This window comes from Rhea pennata, chromosome 15, assembly GCF_028389875.1.
Source record: "Rhea pennata isolate bPtePen1 chromosome 15, bPtePen1.pri, whole genome shotgun sequence".
NCBI classification, from domain to species: Eukaryota; Metazoa; Chordata; class Aves; order Rheiformes; family Rheidae; genus Rhea; species Rhea pennata.
Window position 1 is genome coordinate 9,559,812 of NC_084677.1, and position 24,253 is coordinate 9,584,064.

Below are 24,253 nucleotides of genomic sequence, written 5' to 3' on the forward strand. Positions count from 1 at the left end.
GCCGCCGTCCCGTGCCAAGGGCAGCGCCGCGGGGGCCCCAGCGGCGCAAAGGCGGCCGTCGCCCTTCGCCCCCGGCCCCTGGTGACCGCCCGGGCGGCCGCCCGGGCTCGGCCGGAGGAGGAGGCCGGCCCGCGGGGGGAGGCGACGGGCGCGGAGGCGAAGGGCCCGCGGGCCTGGCGGAGGCCGGGGGCTCCCGCGTGGCGGCCAGGCCGGGGGGCGGCGGTGGGGCGCGGGCGCCGTCGCCCGGCGCCGGAAGGTCCCCCGGGGACGACGAGGCAAAGGGCAGCAGAGCTCAAACGTGGCCGCTGCGGCGCGGGGCGGGTAAATGATTGCCGCCGGGTCGACGGCCGGGAGGGCAGGCCACGGCGAGGGCAGGCGCGGAGCTGCAGCGCGCCTGGGCCGTGGGCCCGACCCGCCGGCGGAGGGGCTGCGAGGCCCTTCCTCTGCGAGCTGTTTGTTTGTCACCCTGGAATACCAGCTCGCTGAAGCTGAACTTTGCCTTTTTTTTTTTTTTTTTCACTTTTGAGAGCTTTTTTTCCTTTTTTTTTTTTTTTTCAGTTTTGAGAGCTTTAGGAAAGCTCGCTGCCTCGCCGGCTGCTCTGCCTGTGCCAGCTCCTGGCAGCTGCGATGCCCCCGGCACCAAGGACGCTCGCTCGGCGCCAAGTAAATCCCACGCCAACAGCCTGGCCACCGGGAAGGCAACCGGCCTCAGGTCCCTGCGGCCTGAGGGATCTCCCAAAGCTGCCGATGGGAAAGGCGACATCTGGAACCGGCAGGAGAAGAAAAGGAACCGAAGCAGGTAACGCGCCGGCGGGGCCGTGATGCCTGCGCGGCAGGGCCGAGGGTGGCGGAGGGCCGAGCTCCCGCGGTGCCCCGGCGCCGTCCGCGAGCAGCTGCCCTGGCCGCCTTTCGGGATAAAAACGAGGGTCAGGACGTGAACGAAACAGAGAGAAAACCCAGGAGCTGCTCCCTAAAGTCGGCAAAACAAACGCCGGGCGGCGGGCGGCCGCCGAGGGGCGGCGCGGGGCCGCCGCGCCGGCAGGGGGCAGCAGCGGCGCTGCCGGCGGCGGCGCTGAGTCAGCGCGGCGCTGCGCGGCGGCGGCGGCGGGATGGGGGCCTGGGCCGCGGCGGCGCTGGCGCTGGGCTGCGCGCTGTGCTGCGCCCGGGCGCGCGGCTCCGAGGACATCGTCGTGGGCTGCGGCGGCTTCGTCAAGTCCGACGTGGAGATCAACTACTCCCTCATCGAGGTGCGCGGCGGCCCGCGGAGGACGCAGCCGCCGGGCGGCAGCTCCCGCTCCCGCTCCCGCTGCGGGGCGCCGGCTCCGTGAAGTGACTCGCGTCCTCGCGCTGCGGCGGCCGGGGGGGCGCGGCGGCCGCCTGCGGCGGGCTCGCCCCGCGGCCCCGGGCCGAGGCCTCGCTCCGCGCCGCCTCGCGCGGCTCGCGGTGCTGCTGGCGCGGGAGGCGCTTCCGCGCCCCGCAGAGCCGCGGCCGGGCGCGGCCCCGGCCGGCCGCTCTTAAGCTACGGCTTGCTCTCTTGTTTGTTTCCTACAGATAAAGCTGTATACGAAGCACGGTACTCTGAAGTACCAAACCGACTGCGCTCCGAACAACGGCTATTTCATGATTCCCCTCTACGACAAGGTGAGGGGGGAGCGGCGCCGCGGGGCTCCGCGGTCGGCGGGGCGGACCTACGGCTGTTCCGTCTCGTAGTGCGAATGCTTTGCTGCTTGCTGCCAGCTCCTACCGGGACGAAAGCCGGGCAGTGCCAGCTGCAGCCTTGCGCCGTTTGCGTGTCGGGCTGCGGCGCTGGGCCGCGGCGGCCGGCAGAGCCGTGTGGTGCCCGCAGCTGGGCAGGCGCTGGGCAGCGAAGCGCAAGTTCCCACCGGCCGCGCGTGAATAAAGCTTTCCTTTTTCTACCTGCAGAAATGAAAATAAATCTGCTGCATAAGGATATGTTTTATTGTGACCAAAGTGAAAACAGTTGAATAATGAACTGCAGCTATTAAAAATGTTTTAAATGTGAAAGCAATGAAATAGGAAGCTCAGCATGTCTCGGGAGCTTCCTGGGGGTTTAGATTGGGAAAAAAATGGTTGCGTTTAACTAAAAACTGGCCTTAGATGGTCAAAGTGTTTTGCTCTTTTAAAGAACTGGTTAATTTATGGAAAATAAGTAAGTCCTTCCCTTCCAAATGTGAGAATGTAAGAAACTCTCTGATGTTGGAGGTTTCGTTCTTAGGGCTTTGAGTCTGCTCACAGACGAGGTTTGGAAAGCGTGTGGTGCCCGCTGAAGGAGGACCTCTGTGTAGATTGATGCCCTTCTGGTGCAGAGCTTTTAAAAGGACTGAAATTTTGATATCCCATGTTTGGGCAGAGTGGGTGAATAGGACTTCCAGTGGAAATATTTAAGGCTGATTTAGGGTGCATCTCATGGAACAGACATTGCTGCTTTTTTCAACAGAGTATCCTAGGTAGGAGGAGAGGAAAACAAGACGCTTGACTCTCATTATTCTCTGCAGCATGATGCTTGCATTCTGTTTTTTTTTTTTTTTTTTTTGCTGGTTTGTCTGTTTTTTTCATGTTTTTGCTGAATTGCTTTTAGATCAGTGAAGATGATTATTGCTTTTTTATTTTTAGGGGGATTTCATTCTTAAAATTGAGCCTCCCCTAGGGTGGAGTTTTGGTAAGTGGTTATATCTTATCATAGGGCAGTGTTTGTGCAATGTGGGATTTCAACTATGCCTAGCTAGCAGTTGGCAGGGAAAATCAAATGTTTTTTCAAAAGAGATAAGTAGTACTGTATGGTTTAGTAACAAAAATGTACTTACTGAATGGGGGGGGGGGAAATAAAGCTATAAGATGGTGTGGGAGAGTAAACCCTGAACTGCTCTAAGGGAATGTGGGATTTTGACAGCAAATGTCATGTCAGACAAAAAGAGGTTTTTCAACATTTGGAGCTGTGGTGGTGAACTTTGCTGAGACAAGGCTTCCAAACCATAACTTGGGTGCTCGAGTTAGTGGATTTCTGTGAAAGTTTTGTAAAGCCTGAATAGAATTGTTCTGTGATTCCTCTGTCACTAACTACCATGCTGTTTCATTGTTTTTCACTTCCAGAACCAACCAGTGTAGACATCCATGTGGATGGCATTAATGACATTTGCACAAAGGGAGGCGATATTAACTTTGTGTTCACTGGGTTTTCTGTGAATGGAAAGGTTAGATTCCTTTATTTAATCCATCCCATTTTAATTCTGCCCTCATAGGAACATGCAAGCTACTTTTATCCATTTATACTCTAGTTTCTCTTTGTTTCAACAGGTTCTCAGCAAAGGTCAGGCATTAGGTCCTGCTGGAATCCAAGTTGTACTGAGAAATGCTGGCAGTGACGTGAACATACAAGCAACTATTACCCAGCCTGGAGGAAAGTGAGTGTGGGAGTATGCATGTGCACACATACTTTGCTCAGCTGCTCATTTACACAACAGTCTTTCAGTTCTGCTAAATTGGTTGGGATTATAGTTGTTCTGAAATATGTTTAAAACGTGCAGACGGTATGGATTGTTTTTATGCAAACAAGTGTTTAGGACTATTTCTGAAGAAACCCTTCTCTTGTCATGCAGGTTTTCTTTCTTTAAAGTGCTTCCTGGTGAATATGAAATCTTTGCATCTCATCCTACCTGGACGTTGAAAGAGGTAAGAGTCTATAAGCATTCTTGTTTGTATGTTTAGTGAAGGTGGATCAGCTAAACCTTGTTTTTTTTTTGGCTGTCATGAGTGAGGGCTTGTGCAAGTGGACAAGATTAATGCGTTTTTTCTAAATTTCATTTAGGAGGGCAAGAAATTAGGTGTGCCAACTTAAAGAGTGTGAAGCCAGCCTAGGAAGGACTGGCATGTGAGCTCTTGCTTTAGGTCTTCTAATCATGTACGTTCTGTAGGAGCTTGGAGATTAGTAGCAGTGCTCTAATCTTTCCCTTTTGGACCTCTTGGCTTCTGAGGAGCTCTGACAATCCTGACCAATTCCTACGGTAAAAGTGCTATTTTACAGAAATAACTTTGTTTTAGTGCCCTTTTCTCTTTTGAATAGCCCATGGTCCTTCTTTAAATACTGATGCTCTGGCTTTTAAGTACTGTTGCTCTGGTATTTCTGTTGTTGAATATAGTATTCTTTGATTGTTATTTAGGTGCTGTAAATCTACTTTTGATGAAAATGTGTGTGTTTCTGTATTTCAGTCAAATACAATGGTACGGGTGACCAGTTCTAACGCTTATGCTGCTAGCCCTCTGATTGTTGCTGGCTACAATGTTTCTGGGTCAGTAAGGAGTGATGGAGAACCCATGAAAGGAGTCATGTTTCTTCTTTTCTCTTCTTCAGTCACTAAAGAGGTAATGGCATATCGGAATCTTTGCAGTAGGTGTATGGACATAAGAAAGAACTAAATAGCTTCTGGACTCACAATACTCTATCTTATCTTTGCCTTTCATTCTGATACAATCTAAAATATTGATATTGTAAATGAACCAAAAGATTCTCTTTTTATGTGGTGAGCTTGGCTTACAGAATAAATAACGCCTTAAGTTATTCTTTTGTAACAAGTCCCTTGTTTTACAGCATTTGTATACATGCTTAGTTTTCACATGACCGCCGTGGAATTACTCAGATGTGTAACTCGGTAACTGTGTGTATTGGTAAAATTGAGGTCAAAGGTCTACATACAGTCATCTTTATACATGTATTTCAGACACAAGAAATTAGAAAATTCTTTTAATTTCAACTCTTTTCATCATTCTTTTTCAAACAACCAGGCTCTTCAACACCTGGGCTTTTCAAGGGCATAGAGCTGAAGTGAACAAGTGCAAATATAATATTATTCAGTGCATGTTACTGATCTTACGTTCCTTGTGGGTCAGCAGAGTTATGGACTGCAGCTTTTAGACAATATTTTTCCAGTTACACCTTTTTTTATGCTAAATTTTGGTTAGTAATAGTGGTCCTTCATCAGGATGACACTCTGCCAGAGTGAAAGAGCACCTCCTGGCTCATGATTAAAATGTTACCAGACAAACCCTGAATTTTGTTGTAGAAGGGATGTGGTTTGTCTTCAGCTTGACTCTTTCAATTGCAGTCTGCCTTTTCAATGTGAAGACAAAGTTCTCAAAGTTCAACAGCTGCTATAGCTACCATAAAAATGTGTTATGAAATGACTGTGGAATGTTTTCTCATGTACTGCGATTTGATATGCAGAGTAGACCTCTGATCTGTAATATTAATCTTGTACTCAGAACTGAAGTCAGTTAATGTTGAGACATGCTATGCTGCTCTGGAGTGCTGAGGAATGTTGAATTTCCCAGTTTGATGCCCTTGTTACTCTATGCCTATACCTGAAATATAAGCTACATTACCAAGCTTAGACTTCCAAAATAATTTGTACTTCCCCTCCTTCATTCTCAGCATAGCATTTTGAAAAAAAATCCCCAAGTTATTTCTGCTCTGTTCTCTCAGGAGCAAAGAAATAGTAGTAATGCGTGTATTTACACAGGATGTCATGGGCTGTAACATTTCTCCAGTGGATGGATTCCAGTCAGGAGATGAGTCTTTATCCTATTTATGCAATGTTGTATCAAAAGAAGATGGATCTTTCACTTTTCTTTCTCTGCCTAGTGGGAAATACACTGTGGTAAGTAGCTAGAAAGTTCATTGCTTGTTTGCCATTGAGTCATTAACTTTTGTTTTTTGAACTAGATAATGTATGTATAACTTTGTAACTGCTAATGCAGAAGTAGTTGAAGCATTTTGAAATGGATGAAATCATCAAGAAGGAAAATCCATCCTAAAATGTTTGACACTGAAGTAAGTTGGTTTGGAAGAGCTCTATGGTGCGCTTTCTGAGACAGGACTTATTTGTAAATCACTTTCTGAATTACCTGGATACTTTGGCCGGTCACAGAACCACACCTAAGCTGATACTAGACTGAAAGGTTCATTTGGCTGCTGCTATCTCATGTTCTTTAAGTTCTGTCTTGTTTTCTTTTTTGCCCATTCTTTTTCAGCATTAACTCTAGGCATATTCACACATAGCTGGAGAGGGAAAAGCTATTTAACTCAAACTAGAGCTCCCATTTAGGCTGTAAGCACTAAGTGCAATTTTACACGCAGTCTGGAAGCTCTCTATACTTTCAGCCTCACAGTTCTTTCGAGTGCTTCAAAGATGTCCTCAGCGGTTGTTACACTATTAATGGCTCTGATAAAACTTCATCTCCAACATACCCATTTTACACTTCAAAGTCTTTTGGCTGAAATGCCAACTTTAATCCCAAAAGAACAGAGTTTAAAGTAGCCAGCAGTAATTTTGCTGGTTTTAGTGGTAGGACAGCACTCCAGATATCCTGCTTGGCATGTTTGAATTCTGCGCTTCTAGAATAAAGGTTAAGTTGCCTGGTTTACTTTCTTTGCTGCTATGCTAGAATACCAAATTCTTGAGCCAAGCAGCTTGTTTTCTGGGAGTAACAGAAAATGAAAGGGTAGAAAAGCATATGACTTGCGTACATCTCTGTTTTTCTGTGCTTCATCTGTTCTCTGGAAAGATTATGAAGCTCTAAGAATTGACAGAAATTTTAAATATTTCAAGGAGAATTAAATTGAAATGGGAGACCTGAATCAACTGGAGTGGGAGAGCTGTGGATAGGAGAAAAGAATGGATGCTAAGGTGTATATCCACAGGAAGCGCTGTGGAGGGTCATGGGCCGCTGATGATCTAGAATTACATGGATACTATGCTGAAGTAGAGATATGGCTTCCGGACCAAAGCTGGTAAAGACAAGGAAGTGTGGAAGCGTGGCTGTCTGTGTCCTTCTGAGAATGGTGGTCTTGCGTTCTCAGTCTCCATGGTCTAGAAATGAAATCCAAATTTTTCCTTTAATCCCTCTAGTGATCATTTATTCTCTTATGTTATTTTCTGTAAACTCTTACACATCCAAGTGCATTTGCTGCATTTTGAGTACAGGGTTACCTTTCTGTCCCTTTCTGTAATCTCAGATGGTTCATCAAACATTTCTGAAAGACCACTTTTGTTCAAATCTTCTTCCCTCTGAGTTATTTTTCCAGCAAGTTTGCAGCCCCTTGGAAACTTTCTACTTCATAGTGGTTTCTGATGGTAGTAAGAATTACGGAGGTAATAGAAAGCATTTCTGACATCATAGCTTCTTAGGAGTCAAAGCAATGTGTCTTCTTTCAGATACCATTCTACAGAGGGGAGAGAATTACGTTTGATGTTGCGCCATCTAGATTGGACTTTCTTGTAGAACATGATAGTTTACAAATTGAGGTAAGGTATTCAGAGAAGTAAAGTTGTCTGTGCTATTCTTTCCTTCAAAAATGTAATTGATTTCAGTAGAAAGCAGGTGTGCTGTGCAAAAGGTTTTATATGAAGTATTGTAGACATTTGTTACCATACTCACTTGCACAGCAAATAGACCATAGTGTCTGGCATTGTGCTGTATTTCTGTATTTCAGTCCCTTTTACTAGATAGTAAACAGCTTTTCCCTATTTTGTTTCTAAGTTCACTTTTCATGTCCATATTGCAAGCAATCAGTAACCTTCCCGGTTGCTTTACTCAATCAGTCTGTCAGATCTCTGGAAAAGGCCTGTAAATTTGTGTGTTTTACAGAGCATCTTGTGTAATGGCATTACAGTGTGTGATTTGGGCCTTCTGAACCATAGTGATGCAAATAAATTGCAATTTGTTCCTGTACTTCTGGAGACTCCATTCCTTGAGCTTAATCCAGAATTTCAGTGTGATTATCTTGGGAGATTTTTTTTTCTCAAGGAGGAAATAAATTTCCTTTCTGGAGGGGAAAGAACCTCCTCCATGTTCATTGCTACAGATATCTGAATGTTTTTACTGGGTAAAAGTTAGAGTTAACTTTTTTTCCGTTTCAGCCTGTTTTCCATGTGATGGGTTTCTCTGTCACAGGCAGGGTGTTGAATGGTCCTGAAGGAGAAGGAGTTGCTGATGCTACTGTTACTCTAAACAATCAGATTAAAGGTATGAATTGCTCTTGGTCTTTGTTGCTATAAGAAAGCCTTTAATTAAGGGAAGACTTCAATTAAGCTCAAGTACAGGACTAGTGTATAAGCTGGAATTAAGCTTTCAGGAAAATACACTATTTCTGTAGTGATTTATTTGAAGTACTGAAGTGATTTTCATTCAGTTGACTAAGCTTCCATTTTCTGACTTCAGAAGAGAGCATCAGGTATTCATCTGTTTTGATTTAGAAAGCTTTGCTCTCATTTTTGTCAAATACATGCCAAATTCGAAATGGTACTATAAAATACAGGAACAAAAGTTGGTCTAGTAAGAAAGCATAATATTGTTTCTTTACTTCGCTATATGAATTACAAATAGGCTGAAGCAATGCATCCCCTCAGTGGCTCTTTTAAGACATGAGGACAGACAGTCAAGACATGCTTTCTTTTTCTTTGCCTTTTTTTCCCCCTAACTCTTCACTTTATTTGTTACAGTAAAAACAAAAGCTGATGGCTCTTTCCGCCTTGAGAACATAACAACAGGTACATACACAATTCATGCCCAGAAAGAGCACCTTTTCTTTGATACTATTACGGTGAAAATTGCACCAAATACACCTCAGTTAGCAGATATCATAGCAACAGGGTAAGTACTGGTGTCATGATGAAAGTGTAAACTGATATGTGGGCAAAGTGTTGAAAATGTATGGTCCTTTCCTGTGCCTAGGTTTGTGTGCTGTTGCCAGGAGCTGAACATTGCTTCAGAAATTCAAGAAATACAGGACAACATCACTGCACGGCAGTGTTTTACCCAGAGTGGCTCAACAGTAGTTAAAGCTTAGAACACCCTTTTAAAAACTGTTGCCTTGCAAATGAAGATACTGAGACGTGGAGATATTAAGCAATTATAGAAGAGCATGTGGCAGAACCAGGAAAAGAACGTAGAGGCTTTCTGCCACTGATGTTGCACTTCAGATTTAACCCTCCTCTATAGCAGTGGAGTTGCATAACTGTCTAATACCAAACTGGTACATTTTATTACTTAGCACTGTTAAGGTTATACTTATCTTACACAAATTAATTTTTTTTAACTTGTTATTCTCTGACTGCTGAGCATAAGCCAGTATAATGGTGACAGGATGCTTTTGGCAATGTAAGGCTGCACAGTGGTGGAGGTGTGGTGTGAACTGAGCAAAACAAAAGGGGCATGGTTCTGTCCCCAGGAGATTCTTAGGAGGAAACAGTAGCAACCTTCAAGAATAGCAGTAAATGCAGCAAATGAAAACTAGAAAATTATTAAGAGAGGTGGCAACTAACTCCTATGGACTTGGCTAGCTATTTTCTTTAAAAAGTGTGTGCTGTTGAATGATTGCTTACAGTTGATTTTCAGTCAGTGAATCTTGTACTGTTGAAGGTGAAAAGTAAAAACTTAACAGCTTCTAATTTGCCTTCTTGTCTTCTGTTCTCACAGAATGTAGTTCGGTAGGGTTGTGTTCAGGGCCGTACCTATCATATTTGAGATGTTTGACACAAAACATACCAGACTATTTAAAACCTGAGGGTTGGCAATCCTAAGTCAATTGTCTGCCTAGCCAAAAAAAGGCGCCAGGGGAGGCATAAAGTAAATGGTTTAGGAAAAAGGTTATCAAATTAAAGAATGAAACAGGTTGCCTGCAAAAAAATAAGTAACATCATAGTGACTCCATCATAAAAATCCCATTGGTTGTGCAAGAATTTCAATTTACTCTACTGTGGTCACTTGTAATATCACTTTGATATAAACACTGTTTAAGGGAGAATTCATTCTAATTCATGTGTTAGTTCCTCCATATAATGAAGTTTGCTTTTGAGGATGCTTTAAGACAAGTATTTTGTGTGTGTTCTGTCAAATTAATATATTTATTCTAATGACTGGCATTTATTTTACAGATTCAGTGTATGTGGCCGCATCTCAGTAACTCGTTTCCCTGACACAATCAAACAGATCAATAAGTACAAGGTAACTATGATGCCTCAAGACAAGGACAAAGCATCACTGGTTACAACAGAAACTGACCCTCAAGGAACATTTTGTTTTAAGGCAAAATCGGGTACATACAATGTTCAGGTAAGAATGAGCTTTGGTTACTCCACTATAGGGCGGTCAAGAGCTGTTATAAGGTTATAAGAGTTTATTTCTAAAGTTTGAGAAGCTGAAAATTGGTTTCTGTGGTCCTTTTCACCTGCTTATATTATTTAAACAATGACAGTTATTTCCTTTTTTCTTCATAAGTTGAAATTCCCATATTTCTTTTCCTTTGCACTTACTAAAAATATAATTGGGCCATTGAGTTCAAAGGTTTTTGTCTCTCGCTTCACTGAGATGTCCTCTAGATCACTTATGTTAATAATATTATCCTTTGATTGACACATGTAATGTGTACCTTTATCAAGTGTTTCAGTGGTTCCCTAGGTCATAGGTCACAGCAGAATATATAGCACAACCATCATGTGTCTTGTGTGTGGGAGATGGTGCAGACTGGAAAAAGAAGTGCATAGTTACAAGGCTTCTAACTGTCTTCATAATTAATGAGAGAGACTAATGTAGAAGCAGCAGTATTTCCCAAAGTGGAAACTTTCAGGCGTTTGAAACTGTGCTGTGTGGAGGACTTTCAGTTCAGACCTTTTGCAGTTTTTTTGGAAGATTTCTAATATCAGCCACAGAATTTTGAAAAGCATGTTTGAGAGGCTGATTTTGTTTTGTCTGAGAGTTAAAGTAAATTTCCATTTTCTCATTGCTGGTAGGTTGAACTTGGTACAGTAAGTGTATTGGGACTGGTGATGTGTTGATGTTATGTGCTCTTTAGGTAATTGTTCCAGAGGTTGAAACCAGAGCAGGATTGGCTTTGAAACCCAAAATGTTCCCTGTTACTGTTAGAGACAGACCAGTAATGGATGTGACCTTCTCTCAGTTTCTGGCCTCAGTCTCAGGAAAAATTTCTTGTTTAGGTAAGCCAAAATTGAAAGTGAAGTGAAAATGGAAAAGGAAAACTCTAGCACTGTGTATGTGAATGACTACTGTTTGGATCAAGGCAGTTGCTGTGGTTAGCCCCATCAGACGATAAGTTAACTTCCAGCACATACGTATAAACAGCACTTATTCTGAAGACCCTACAGCTTTACTACTTCAGTAAAGTTTGGAGCTGTCTCTTTTACTAACTTTTTGTACCCATTTTAAATACTTGCTAGGCTGTTTGCTTTGCTTGGAGATGGCCAAGTTTTGGAAGAAATGCTACTGGCTTTTACAAGGGATACTGTACTTCAGAGAAGTACTAGAAGGGAAAAAGCCATTAAAAATACAATAGATGTAAACATGCAGAAGCTTGCAGGCTCAAGCTGTTGATGCAAAGGTGTAGTCTCCCTTCTCTTTCTAATGCTTTTCTCTTTATTTTGGTCTATGGTTCATTTCTCCTGTTTTCCTTGAGTGCCCTCTAGCTTCAGCAGCAGATGATTCAAATTTGACTTTTGATTTGTTGTTTTTGCCCTTTACTTGTTCTCTCTGAGCCTTCTCTGTACTTGGTGTCCTGTCCTGTTTGGTTCTAGTAGTCCCTGCGGAGAGGTATTAGCCCAGAAATTTAGTGTTGAGCTGCTGGTTGTTACTTGCCATTAGATGCAAGAATATGGTTAATAAGCTTAAAATTACTGAAAAATACAGCAAAGCACTGGTGAACATGTGCTTAAGAAAGAAGAGTAATAGTTTTACTCTTTTCCAGTAGAAATATTTCCAAGTAATTGTTTTCCTGATACACATGTGTAATCTTAATACACATGAAGCCTGGTTGGGGGAGGTGGTATGGAGCTGGGAAGCCAGAGTGCAATGTAATTTTCTGCTGTCCCTCCTGCACAGATGCTTGTGGTGATCTGGTGGTGACATTACAATCTGTGAGCCGCCAGGGTGAGAAACGAAGCCTCCAGCTCTCTGGGAACATGGACTCAGCGGCCTTCACATTTGAAAATGTGCTACCCGGCAAATACAAAAGTAGGATTATAGGGAATTAATTGAAGGATTAGCTCAGGATCTAAATTTGTGACTAAATCTCTTCACTTTATTATGGATACTATTTACCTGTATGTCACATGCCCAACACGTGAACTGGTTTTGAAATTTGAGAGAAGCTGGAAAATACTGTGCCCCAGTGCATCATGTTTCCTCAGTCTTGCACGTTCAACCGTGTTGTCAGTTAACAACTAACTGCCCCTGTAAGTTTTAGGGACTACAGCATGCTAATCTCATGGATTGGTTGGTATAAAGAGAAAGAGAATTATTGTGAAGTGAATTGTCCCAAAAGTGAGAGCAGGATCATGTCCTGGTTCTTTTGCTTCCATAGTAACTAGCCTCTTCTGAGAGCATTTATAGGTGTTTTGACAGCCTGGCTTAGCCTACTATGAAAAGAAATTGCTTTCTGGTGGAAGGCATGGAAGGGGCACATACAGATTGCTGTTTTTATGCGTGAATCAGAACATCATTCCACACTTGAAATTGGAGTTGGGATCTGAAGTCCTCAGGGCTCCTTTGACTACCACAAGGGTAGTGTACACTGCAGAACTTCCCAGACTTTATTGTTCTATTTTGTAATAGCTTTTCTATTACAAGATGTGCTGGATTCCTAGTGTGGCTGCAGTGCTTTGAGCCAGGTCCATTGCCAAGGCTGTTTTCTGGGCTGATAATTATTGTGTATCTGAATTGGAAGATTTTTGTTAGAGAACAGTTAGCATGTTATAAGCTTTCTACAGGACAATAACTGCCTTTATTCACAAAACTTTATTACTAAAATGCTTTGTGTGGTGTGTATTCTAGTAAGCATTGTACATGAAGACTGGTGCTGGAAGAATAAGTCCTTGGAGCTGGAAGTCATGGAGGAAGATGTTTCAGGAGTAGAATTCAGACAGACTGGATATATGCTGAGGTGTTCTCTTTCCCATGCAATTACACTGGTATGTAGGTGACAAACATGCTTTTATATTTTTTAATAAACTTGTGTAGGTAGGTTGGATTATGCTTTGAAGCAAGGCTTTCTCTGTCTCTAGAGAGTCTTAAAACACAGCAACACTAATGGTTAGAGTGCTTTGAAATTTATCTTAGGATTGGTAAAATGGTCGCTTATTGTTAGCTGCTAGAAAGGAGAAGCGTTAATAAACCTTTAGGCAAATATTGTTTTCATTTTGTTGTTTGGCAGTTGCTAATAGTGAATTGCATTGTGGCTTCACAGGAATTTTATCAGGATGGAAATGGACCAGAGAATGTTGGCATTTATAACCTGTCCAAAGGAGTTAATAGATTCTGTCTTTCAAAGCCAGGTAACAGTTTTTAAATGTTAGTTTAAAAAAGAAAAAAACCCAACCTAATACTGCTAATAACTTTAAAAAAAATCTATTGTGATATCTCAGATTCTTGAGATGCATTATTTTACTTCCATCTGTATATAGACGCTCTGTTACAATATTTTTTAGAACTCTGTTGCTGTATAGTCTTTTAACTAAATAAAAAGCCAGTGGTCTCATTCTCAATATAGTTACAACAGTGGTTCTGTAATTAGTCAGAAGGGCACCAGATATAGGACCCTAATAAGCTACTCCCAACCTTCTTACGTTTGTTGTGTTTGTAATTGTGTTTGCCTGTGCCTGTCTTTGTGATGCCTAATTGTGCTTTGCATCAGTGTACGTTAGTAACTCTAAGCAGAGTCCAGGAGTGATCTGTGACTGAAAAGAGGTGAATCAGATCAGAGGTGTCTATGTGAAAGGTAGTAAAGATGTAGGGAAATTTTGTAATGTGTCTATACCTCAGGTCTCATGTGGTCTTTAGAATTCAGCTGAATACTAACACAGTAAGCTTGAATCTATCTTTGACTTCATGTTTACAGGTGTATATGAAGTGACACCACGTTCCTGCCACCGATTTGAACATGAATATTACACTTATGATACGTAAGAACAAAATAATACTCTGGTTTTGATCTTTTGCCTGTCATTATACTTTCATAAAGCTTCCTTTTACTGCTTTCTTTCAGTATTCGGGATGTGTTGCTATGACTGGCTTTAACCAGTAGAGGGAAACTTTAGCAAGGCAGATATGTCCTTTTGCAGCATTTAGAAAAGAAAAATTCAACTAATGATAGGCTTTGGAGATGTTTTTCTATTTCAAAAGGATATTTCTGACTGCCTTCTGTCTGTATTTAGTGTGTTTTGCTTTATAACAAAGCAGAGATATTTCAGTGGAAATTGTTGATCATTTGTGAAGGTTGAAATGCAAAAGATAGTTTAAGAAGTTTACTAGAAGACACATGCCACTACGAAAACAATCTGTGGTGACTTAATTCTGCTCACTCCAATTTTTACAAGCAGAATAAAAACTCACTATAATCGTCAGTGAGCAGTACTGATCATCGTGGTCAGCCATGTTTTATTAGTTATTGCTGGGTTATAGTTTGGCAGGGTGCTTAATGGCTCCTTGCCTCCAAAAAGAGTGTTTCTGCTCCTAGAGAGCAAAAAACTAACACAGCATTAAAAGCTGATTGTTTTTTGCTGTGTTAGTGAATTCAGAGAGATGTGTGATAAATGTCAGAGCCAGCATAAAGCAAGTAAGTGTACGGAAACAGGATACCCCTTGACAGCAAAGAGCAATTAGACCTTGGAGATCTTGAACCATGTTAAATATGGAGAAGTGGTGAGTATCCCTCTGCTGTGTATAAAGGGACTGCACATATGAAATCAATCAAAGCGACCTTAGCTTGAGAGGAAGCAGGAGGCAGGAAGCAAGGAAGTAATTTAGCCAATGCCGTGCAGTAGTTTCGAGTTCAGAGCTGAGTATCGCTCCCTTTCCAGTGTGTTGTCATCTCAGCCATGTAGCTTTGCCTGTGTAATTTGTGTATTGTCTTTTATAAAGCACATTAAACTTAGGAATGGGAGCACAAACTCAGCTAAATGAGATTTGATTACTTTCTTTAAGAGGGTGACCTTAAGTTCATCTCTTTTATTACTTTGATATAGGTCCTCTCCAAGTATACTGACGCTCACTGCAATTCGACACCATGTCCTTGGCACGATTTCAACAGATAAACTAATGGATGTGACTGTTACCATTAAGTAAGAACGAGGAAATCTTGGGCCTATAAAAAGGGGGGAAGGCATCTTGCTCATAAAGTTTTATTTTGCTTTTAATACCTCAGTGGCTGCTTTCTAAGGCAGTGGGGTCCCAATCTAGACTGTAAGAGGTTTGTTTGTTTGTTTTTTAATTGTAAGCTGTGCTTTGAGTAGCCTGTAAAATCAGTCATCACTTCGAACACTGACACTTCTTTTCATTGTAGTGCATTTCTATTTTTGTGTCATGGTAAAAAGGAATAATTTTTTTGAGTGTTTACACTTCTTAGTGATCTGAAATTTCACAATTCAGAGGATATTGTTTTAGCCTTGTCTGAGCTCCTTAGCACCAGGATCTATTTTGCCTTTTTTATTACTTCAAGAAGAGAATCTGTTGCTTTAGAGTATTGTTAGTGGTGTGAAGAGGGCTATAAAAGGAAAACTGTGCAGAGTGATCACACACTAATGTGCCAATTTATGTTTACTTGAACACACAGCTCACTAGGGAGCACTGATTTGTGAACGGCTTTAATTATACGGAGCATATAGTAAGTGGCAGATCTGCCTGAAAGAGGCTGATAATGATGAGTGCTTTATTAGTGTTTTCCTGGTGTCCACTTGTTCTGGACTAGGCGATTTCAAACGTTTTTTTGAGTGTAGAAAATACCTTAACAGAGTGTATTTCCTGCAGCGCGTTGCCTTGTCCCTGATTTTAGTGAACTTAAAACTGCAACTACTCGGCAACTACAGCAGCTGGAAAAAGAATACTGAGACAGTAAAGAGCCTTTAGGATTTAGAAACAGCTAAGTGAGGAGGTGAATATCATACCGACCTTCCAGGTTGGTTGAGGTTTTCCTGAGACTGCTGGCAGGTAGTCTGGAGGCAGCTCAGTTGACAGAGATTGTCTCTCTTCAAGCCATGTGAATCTTTTTAGCTAAAGTCTCTTTTGTGAAATGCCATCAACATGAAGGGAAGAGCTTTGGAGTTAAAAGCCAGACAGTTGTTTTTAGTAGGTCTGTTCTTGTGTTTAAGATCTGTGGCAGTAAGTTGTTTCCTTTCAGTTAGTTAAAAAAAAATGAAACTATTCTTAGCAGTTCCTAGTGATAATTTGCTCTACACTTCTCTGTTTGAAAAGTGAGACTAGAGTAATTAAACTGGTAATATGGTGAGAGTGTGCATGTGTGTGTATGGGTTTTTAATAGGTTTTAAGGAAAAAAAATGATACATTTCAGGATTGTCTGTGGACTGCGGAGAAAAAAATGTAGAGTCTTTGATAAAATTTAGTGTGATAGAGCAGTAGTATATGTTTGTCTCAAAAGAAAGAGTTGAATACTAGTGAATATTGAAGTAGGAGAAAGCATATCCTAACAGCATGTTTGCAGAAAAAGTAATCATGATCTTTTCAGTTCACTCCTAGAGAATTTTGCAATATTCTGTACTAGTTTTTCAGGCTATTTGTAGAAGAGACAAGATAAGATGCAAAGGATGGCTGGAGGCTAGAAGAAATTGGTAAGAAAGAGAGGACATAAGATCAGAGAAGGTAAATTAAGATGCAATGTTCTAAGCTGACTAAAATAACCTGGTTAAACTTATCTAGTAATCTGTTAACAGACAGTGACAAGACAGCTGGATGGTTCAGGTTTCTAAGGCAGATAGGCAGAAATCAGAGCTTTTCTTGGAATTTGCCAGCTATTGGAAGTATTTATTAGTGACAAAATTATTTTCTCCTTGTATACTCTTATCCCTGAGAGGTATATGCTGAGGGAAGGTAGTACTGGGAAAAGCAAGCTACCAGTATTTTTTTGTTTGTGTAACTCATCCTTTCTGCATCAAACTAGTACTCAGTTTTGGAGTTCCAGTCTTTCTCTTGTTGTGGCTTAGGGCTTTGTTAAATTACTCTTGCAAACTGTGTTGCTTTGGGTTCCCTCTGGCTCATCAGTGCTTCTGTGGGAGGTTATTGCCCCTATTGGAGAGTTGTTGTCTGCTGTTTTGTGCAAAATCAAGACACTTTACTCCCCAAACCAAAGTGGAGCTAGGATGCTGGACTCTGCAAAGTGGCTGAGATGTAAGGATGTGGGTAGGGTTTTTTTGTTGTTGTTGTTTGTTACTGTTTTTCTGCTGGCTCTGTAGTGGGATGCTGAGGTGTAGCAGATAAGAGGAAGAGGTGTGACTTCTTGAATGGCCATAACATGATGGGGCAGAATTTTTGTCCACAAGTGTTGCAAGTAGGTCCTTTTCTGCTAGGCTAAGTTGTAGTAGATTTTCTGTAGCTCCTATGAACAAACTTCTTTAGTAGTAACTGGTTCATATGGAGGTTTAAAAGTTTTAGTTACACTTGGAATAAAGAGCAGAATTAAAGGAATGGGTTTTTAAAAAAATCCTGGGATTTGTCCACTGGAGCATAAAGGGATATAAAGAGCTCCCATCTCTCTATGCCAGAGGAGGTTATTTTGTTTTCTCCTTCCCATTTTCAGATCATCCATTGACAGTGAACCTGCCTTAGTTTTAGGGCCCCTGAAATCTGCACAGGAGTTGCGTAGGGAGCAGCAGCTGGCAGAAATTGAGGCCCGCCGACAGGAGAGAGAAAAGAAGGGTCAAGAGGAGGAAGGAACGAAGCCACCAGTGCAGGAGATGGTGGAGGAACTCCAAGGACCGTTCTTATATGAATTTTCCTACTGGGCAAGGTACTACAGAGCTCCAGAGTACAGGATGTATTCTTTGTACTACTGTCTAATGTTGCCACCAAACAGAACACTGACATACTCCATAACGAAAAGAGCTGCTTTACAGAACCTGCCGTTAGCCTGCCCGCTAAAGGAAAACTAGTACCAGATAATACGAATGTAGCTCAAGTAATTGTTTTGTTTCCCTCCGCCCCTATTTGGGTATTTAGATGGGTCCTCTAGTCAATATACACTGCTGTGTAGTACAAGAGAGCTGCTAATTAATTCCTTTTTATCTTCTAATTGTATCTTATCTGAGTTTTATAGGTCTGGAGAGAAAATCACTGTGACCCCTTCATCAAAAGAGCTTCTTTTCTACCCACCTTATGTGGAAACAGTTGTTAGTGGAGGTGAATATAAACAAATTTTTTTCTTCAAATAGATTTTAAGGCAGAAATGTATTCCTACAGGTGAACCTATGAATAGCTCTACAAAGGTAAAACCAGGAAGGCAGTTTCAATTGCAGAAATTCATTGGTGGCCTAATTTCACTCTGTGGAATTTGGAAACCTGGCTATTTGGTAGAGAATGCAGATACTGCTTTTTATTAGCAGAATATCCTTGCAAGCGTGGCTAGACCAGCTGACACAAGAGGAAAGACTAGATTTTTGGAATGATAGCAGATTCTCAGAATTACTTGTATTACATTTGCTGTCTAGAAAAATAGATGAAAAAAGCAGTATGTTTGTATTTCAAGAGTGTTACCAAATTCAAGCTTCTGTCAAGTTTTCTTAATAGTAAATTACAATAATAAAAATGTTTACAAAGGAAAAACCTTACATTTGTCAGGGCTATCAGCAGTCAGTTTATGCTACCTGTGCAGTCAGTGTCCATCTAGCCCTCAAGTTCCTAAAGTGAACACCTTTTCTTGTTAGATTTTAATAGAAAATGTTAGGTGCCTCTTTGCTGTGCCAATTCTAAATACATAGGTAAATTTATTTTTTTTTTTATATGATGTCTTGAAGCATGGCAAATACTGATTTCAATCTGACCTCAACAAGTTTTATCAAAGCACAGTGTAATATCAGTGGAGAATATTGTTCTCCATGTGGCTACAGGCCTTGGAACTTTATGAATCCTCAAAGCACCCTACAAATATTCAAAATGTTTGTTTTGGAGACATGCTTGCAGCTTTTGAGCTCAGTTACTGATTTAGTTAATGTTCAGAAGTTTTAAGGTATGTGGTTATATGGGTTGATCTCTTATTCTAAACCAAAGAACATCAGCCGATCACTTTGGAAGTAGTTAAACTATTGCTGTAAGACAAATTGGTGACAATTTTTTACTTTCTTCTTGTCTTGAATCCCTTTTGCAATGAGCAAGAGAGCTGTCCTGGAAAGCTGATAGAAATTCATGGAAAAGCAGGCTTATTTCTGGAAGGGCAGATTCATCCTGAATTGGAGGGTGTGGAGATTGTCATTGGTGAAAAGGGGTCAACTTCTCCACTGATCACAGTTTTCACTGATGACAAGGGTGCTTACAGGTAATTAGCAGATTTGTTGTGCTCTTTTGGGTTCTTTACACTTGTGTTGTGACTTGACAACACCTGTGAGATACCCAAATGTTTTTTGGCAGATACTTACTTCTTCTGAAATAAATTATTCTTTCCTTTATTTGAAGTGTCGGGCCACTCCACAGTGACTTGGAATATACTGTTACTGCTCAGAAAGAAGGGTTTGTTTTGACTGCGGTAGAAGGAACAGTTGGGGACTTCAAAGCTTTTGCCCTTGCTGGTGTAACATTTGAGGTAATATTCTAATGCTTTGGGTGCTGAATGAATAGTGTGCACTCGAGAGCCTGAAAGGCAAAAAAGTTATCCCACTTCTCCTAGCCAACCGCAAATGGGTGTGAGATGTGGGGATCTGATCATTTTGTTTAGGGGAATCAAATCTCAGTGAATGAGTATAGCAGTAGACCATGACTTGCCATAAAGGAGTTATCTTGCTTGTTTTATAGTGCGAATGTTAGAACCTTCAATCCGAAAGACTGTCTTTCTTTGCTTTTTGCAGAGTTGGACTATCTTCTGCTACTCTTATCCCTCAGAGAGGTTTTCTTCATGTACAGGCTGATCCAGCTGGTACCTGGTTCTAGTCTATGGGATTCTTCACTCTGGCTCCCACGTTTCCTTTGAGAGCGTGGGGATGGCTGTTCTAGTGGCAGATGCTCTGTGTACCTTTGCTGCCCAGATGTTGGGAGCACAAGCTTCGGTAGCCCTGTGGTGTGACAGGAAGGGATATGCTGCAGATGTGGTTGTTATTCTTCAGCTCATAGCTGAGGGCTCAGAGCCAACAATGTATGCAGTCCGCAAGGGGATTCTATATTGAGTTCTTCTTTGTAAAGCAACCATAGCTAGTACTTACAACTACTGCTTGTTCAAAAAATAGATCAGATCTGACGATGACCAAGCTCTTGCTGGAGTTCTCCTGTCTCTCAGTGGCGGGGTGTTCCGGTCCAACCTCCTTACACAGGATAACGGCATGCTGACTTTCTCCAATCTGGTAAAGTTGAAACTAATTCTTCTGAATGTGGCAATGCTACAATTACTTTACCCTCCAAAATTGGGATGTTATCAATGCTTCTCATTTGTTTTTCCCTATGGGATTGTAACACACAATGAGAGTTGTAGCTTCCGTAGAGGGGCCAGTTGTTAGTTTGCCTGACAGCACTTAAAATTTTAGGAAGTGAAAAATGTGAAATCTAACGTGGAAAGAGAATTCTCCTCAAAGAAAGCATATGATCTTGATTTTGATTACCAATGTGCAGTCTGCAAACATGAAACAAGCCAATTTGTTAGTGATCATTTAAGAAACTCAATTTGTTAGTGATCATTTAAGAAACTTTAGAAAAAAGAAATCTAATTAGATTATTGATCTGTACATGTGTGTAGACATGCCAGAATTAAGTTTGCAGATGCATACATCTTTCTCTCCCGGTTACTTTCCTGTCCTTGAGCCCTTCTACTAAAGTATTAGGGCAACAGTTCCCCTTTTCAGACTTTGTTTCCTGGAAGAGCAAATTGGTTTATTGTCCAATGTGTTCTCTGTTTTAAAGTGTTCATATTTTCCAACCAATTTAACTTATGCTTGGGGAAGAGAAATTCAGCTCTTCAGGGAGCTCTTGCACAAATGTAATTGTCTGGAGTTGGTGAATCTTTGTGTCACTGTTAGTAAACAAATTGCTTGATACCTCTCTGCAGAGCCCAGGGCAGTATTATTTTAAACCCATGATGAAAGAGTTTCGCTTTGAACCATCATCACAAATGATTGAAGTTCAGGAAGGACAGAATCTTAAAATTCGAATAACTGGTTACAGAACAGCTTACAGGTCAGTAGAGCTGAAATGCTGTGCGAAATGATACATAGTGTGTCTGGATGCAAACATGCATTGTGCAAAATGCACAGTTTCAGTTATGCAAACTGTGTGTTTTATCCTGATGCACCATTGTGCTGGAGGTTTGGGGTTTTATTCTGTGTCTAAGTATGTTATTTTAGCCTATTCACATAGATAGGAGTTTATTGCTGAGCCCAGATGTCAGGATGTTTGCTGTGAATACTGTTAGCAGCACTGGAGGTGACTGGTGCTCTATGTAGTCAGAGAGGGGAGTTCTGTGTGTTGGTTGGCAGACCACATCAGATATCTCACTTCAAGGTTCTCCCTTTTCTTGCCCTCAGAGCTGTATGCCGTTGTCCAGCCTTGGAGGAGAGGGACTCAGATTCCTAAAACTGTGCTCTGACTTGCAGCTAATTTAAATGCTTTAAACAACTTTACATATATATTATGTATTCCTGTTTTCTTCTCCATGGTATGCTAAATATACTAAGTACTTTTCCCATCAGTTATAACAATAAAATGTCTTTAAAATATGCATTAAAACAGAATCTGCAGATCTGTAGCAATTTGTTCTCTTTTTACCTCTAGTTGTTACGGCACAGTTTCCTCTTTAAATGGAGAGCCTGAGCAAGGAGTCTCAGTAGAAGCTGTGGGGCAGAAAGAGTGTAGCATCTATGGAGAAGACACAATAACTGATGAAGAGGGCAAGTTCAGGCTACGTGGCCTTCTGGTAAGGATTATAATACTCTTTATTATTTGCTTTTATGTTAGTGTGATCATGGAGCAATAAAATGTATTTTATTAATTAGCTACAGATTTCTGTTTTCCTGTCAAGTTGTTTGCTCAGATTCCCTTGAGCCTCTCTGTGGTAGGAAACATTTTCATGTAGTGATAATTTATTTTAGTAAAGGGGAAAAATGTGTTCGGGTAAGTCTGTGGAACTTTCTGCCAGCATACTTTGGTGGCCTTTAAGCAAACACGGACAGTTCCCATGATGTGTCCTCAGTTGCTGCACTGAGCCTGTCTAACAGGTAGGCAAGTAAAAGCGTAGCTATTGCAGCAGGGAGTTTTGTTGGGCAAAAGAGTTTGGGGAAGCATTTACTTTCTTCTGTGAAGATACTACAGCAGGGTGTGTTAGTGGGGCACCATTGCGTGTATGGTTGTACAACATACGTCTGAAGCAAGCCATTCAACAGGAAACCCAGAAGCTGAATTTCTGGGACCACTACATGTGGAGTAAGCAGTTATGGTGAAATAGAAAGGAGCATTTAATCTGGTTTTAATTTTTTAATGTGTTTTCTTTCCAACTAAAACGTTCCTTAGATGACTACTTTTAATCACGTAATGTAACAAACTAGTGAAAGTTCTGTGATAGCCTTTCTGTAATTGCTGGAAGTAAACACTCTTAATCATTCACATAAATTTTCTATTCAGCATAAGGAAAATTTTACTTGGGTAAGTTTGGATATATTTAGGCGCTGGAATATTAGAAAATTGTCTGACTATCTTAATTTGTCTAATGATAAAGCATGTATTAATCAGTGATGGGTTTTATCATCTGAATGTTGCTTTTAGCCTGGTTGTGTGTATCATGTCCAACTCAAAGCTGAAGGCAATGATCATATTGAAAGAGCTTTACCGCAGCATCGGGCAATTGAGGTAATTGTTTGTTTTTTCAGATCACTTAATGTGAAATGTTATGTCTTGAATCTGCCTAAACATTGTGTGTATTCTGTCAGCAGCAAAGTAGCTGAATGCATTCTGTTTAGACAAATGGTTTTCAGGAAGCTAGCTCTCTAAATGCAGGTCCCCTATTGTGTATCAGCACCATAGCTTAAAATTAAAATAAAATCAAGCCCGAAGAGGAAACAAGTGTAAAGAACTTTCACAGCCAGAAAGACCATGCATCAAATAAAAGAGAACAAATATATAGGATACCTTTCAGCATTCCCTTATGATATGGAACAAAGTGCTATCTACTTGAAGGTGTCAAAATTTGTCATATGATCTTATCTTATGTTTAATTATTGATTGATAGATATATTTTACTATGCTCTGTCTGGTCCAAATCCTGCAGTCTTGTGGTAGATAAAATTGCCATTCAGACTTGTGAATCTTTATAAAATGCAATAATTTTTGAATTTAAAACTGAGCAAATCCTTTAAAATATTCCTCCATCCTTACAGATTTGTGTTAGCTGCCCCTCACTTGTCTCTTGAGATTCAGCAAAGGTTAATTAACCTTCATTTGTTGTCCAGAACTTTTCAGTGGGAGATAGTTCAAATTTGAACAGGCATCTGACCAGAACGCACTCCTTCGCAAGAAAACAGCAGGGCAGAATTTTTTTGAGTTCTTAGATTCCTCCTGCTAAGCGTGCTTGCTTTTTGGGAAAGGGAAGAAGAATGACCTCTCAGGTTACAGAAAATCAAATGAAGCTTACATAATGCAAGTGATAGGTGTCTACAGTGGTTTGTACTAGTTATATCCTACCTAGCCTACCATTTCTGCAAGAGAGAAATACATTTAAAAGGTACTTGCTGGAAAAAATGAACAACCCTAGTGGTGCCAGTCTGTTCCTATGGTACCTGGCCCAGCTGTAAGCTCTCTAGTAGTGTAGTTACTGTAAGTGTCTTTCCTTATTCTGATCAGAATTCAGGTTTAGAAATACATATGTCTTATATTTTAAACAACTTTGAAGCATATGAAGTTGTGTTTTTTTGCAGTAGGTTATATTATGGTATGTGCATATTCCTTATTAATCAGCTCTATAGACATCCTAGCATAGTAATATGCATTTTTCAGCACAGAAGCAAAACACTGGGACTGACATTCAGACTTCAGGCAGTTCTGTGTATGTAACTCAGCCCTTTACTCCCAAAATAATGCATGCTTTTGATACTTCTTCCATTTTTAGTTTGAATAAATTAATGCCATCAGGCTTGTGCTGATAATGCACAAGTCTAATTGCAAGTTCTATGCTCTAGAGGAAAAGTAATTGCAATTGGAAAGACTTCAAGCTTCCATGTGGTTTTTATAGAACAAAATTCACTTTTTGTTTAAAATT

General features: G+C 41.1%; 1 protein-coding gene across 3 annotated transcripts in view; it reads left to right on the top strand.

Moving 5' to 3' along the window:
* Positions 1-661: 661 nt before the first annotated feature.
* Positions 662-24,253, top strand: part of NOMO2 (NODAL modulator 2) — a 28,622-nt gene continuing 5,030 nt past the window's right edge. Inside the window, exons 1-26 of one of the 3 annotated variants that reach the window (XM_062587929.1) lie at positions 662-799; positions 1,552-1,641; positions 2,635-2,680; positions 3,112-3,212; positions 3,316-3,422; positions 3,618-3,690; positions 4,228-4,380; positions 5,535-5,672; positions 7,230-7,319; positions 7,935-8,040; positions 8,517-8,667; positions 9,951-10,128; positions 10,868-11,009; positions 11,908-12,039; positions 12,859-12,995; positions 13,271-13,358; positions 13,922-13,985; positions 15,048-15,143; positions 17,612-17,821; positions 18,128-18,210; positions 19,183-19,342; positions 19,480-19,606; positions 20,244-20,357; positions 21,056-21,183; positions 21,778-21,919; positions 22,765-22,848. In XM_062587929.1, the coding sequence (XP_062443913.1) occupies positions 1,621-1,641; positions 2,635-2,680; positions 3,112-3,212; positions 3,316-3,422; positions 3,618-3,690; positions 4,228-4,380; positions 5,535-5,672; positions 7,230-7,319; positions 7,935-8,040; positions 8,517-8,667; positions 9,951-10,128; positions 10,868-11,009; positions 11,908-12,039; positions 12,859-12,995; positions 13,271-13,358; positions 13,922-13,985; positions 15,048-15,143; positions 17,612-17,821; positions 18,128-18,210; positions 19,183-19,342; positions 19,480-19,606; positions 20,244-20,357; positions 21,056-21,183; positions 21,778-21,919; positions 22,765-22,848 (2,871 nt within the window). In that variant the 5' untranslated portion in view covers positions 662-799; positions 1,552-1,620. Of the gene's footprint in view, positions 800-1,109; positions 1,248-1,551; positions 1,642-2,634; positions 2,681-3,111; positions 3,213-3,296; positions 3,423-3,617; positions 3,691-4,227; positions 4,381-5,534; positions 5,673-7,229; positions 7,320-7,934; positions 8,041-8,516; positions 8,668-9,950; positions 10,129-10,867; positions 11,010-11,907; positions 12,040-12,858; positions 12,996-13,270; positions 13,359-13,921; positions 13,986-15,047; positions 15,144-17,611; positions 17,822-18,127; positions 18,211-19,182; positions 19,343-19,479; positions 19,607-20,243; positions 20,358-21,055; positions 21,184-21,777; positions 21,920-22,764; positions 22,849-24,253 lie in introns of those variants that run through there. The other 2 variants (XM_062587928.1, XM_062587930.1) reach the window with 2 other exon arrangements.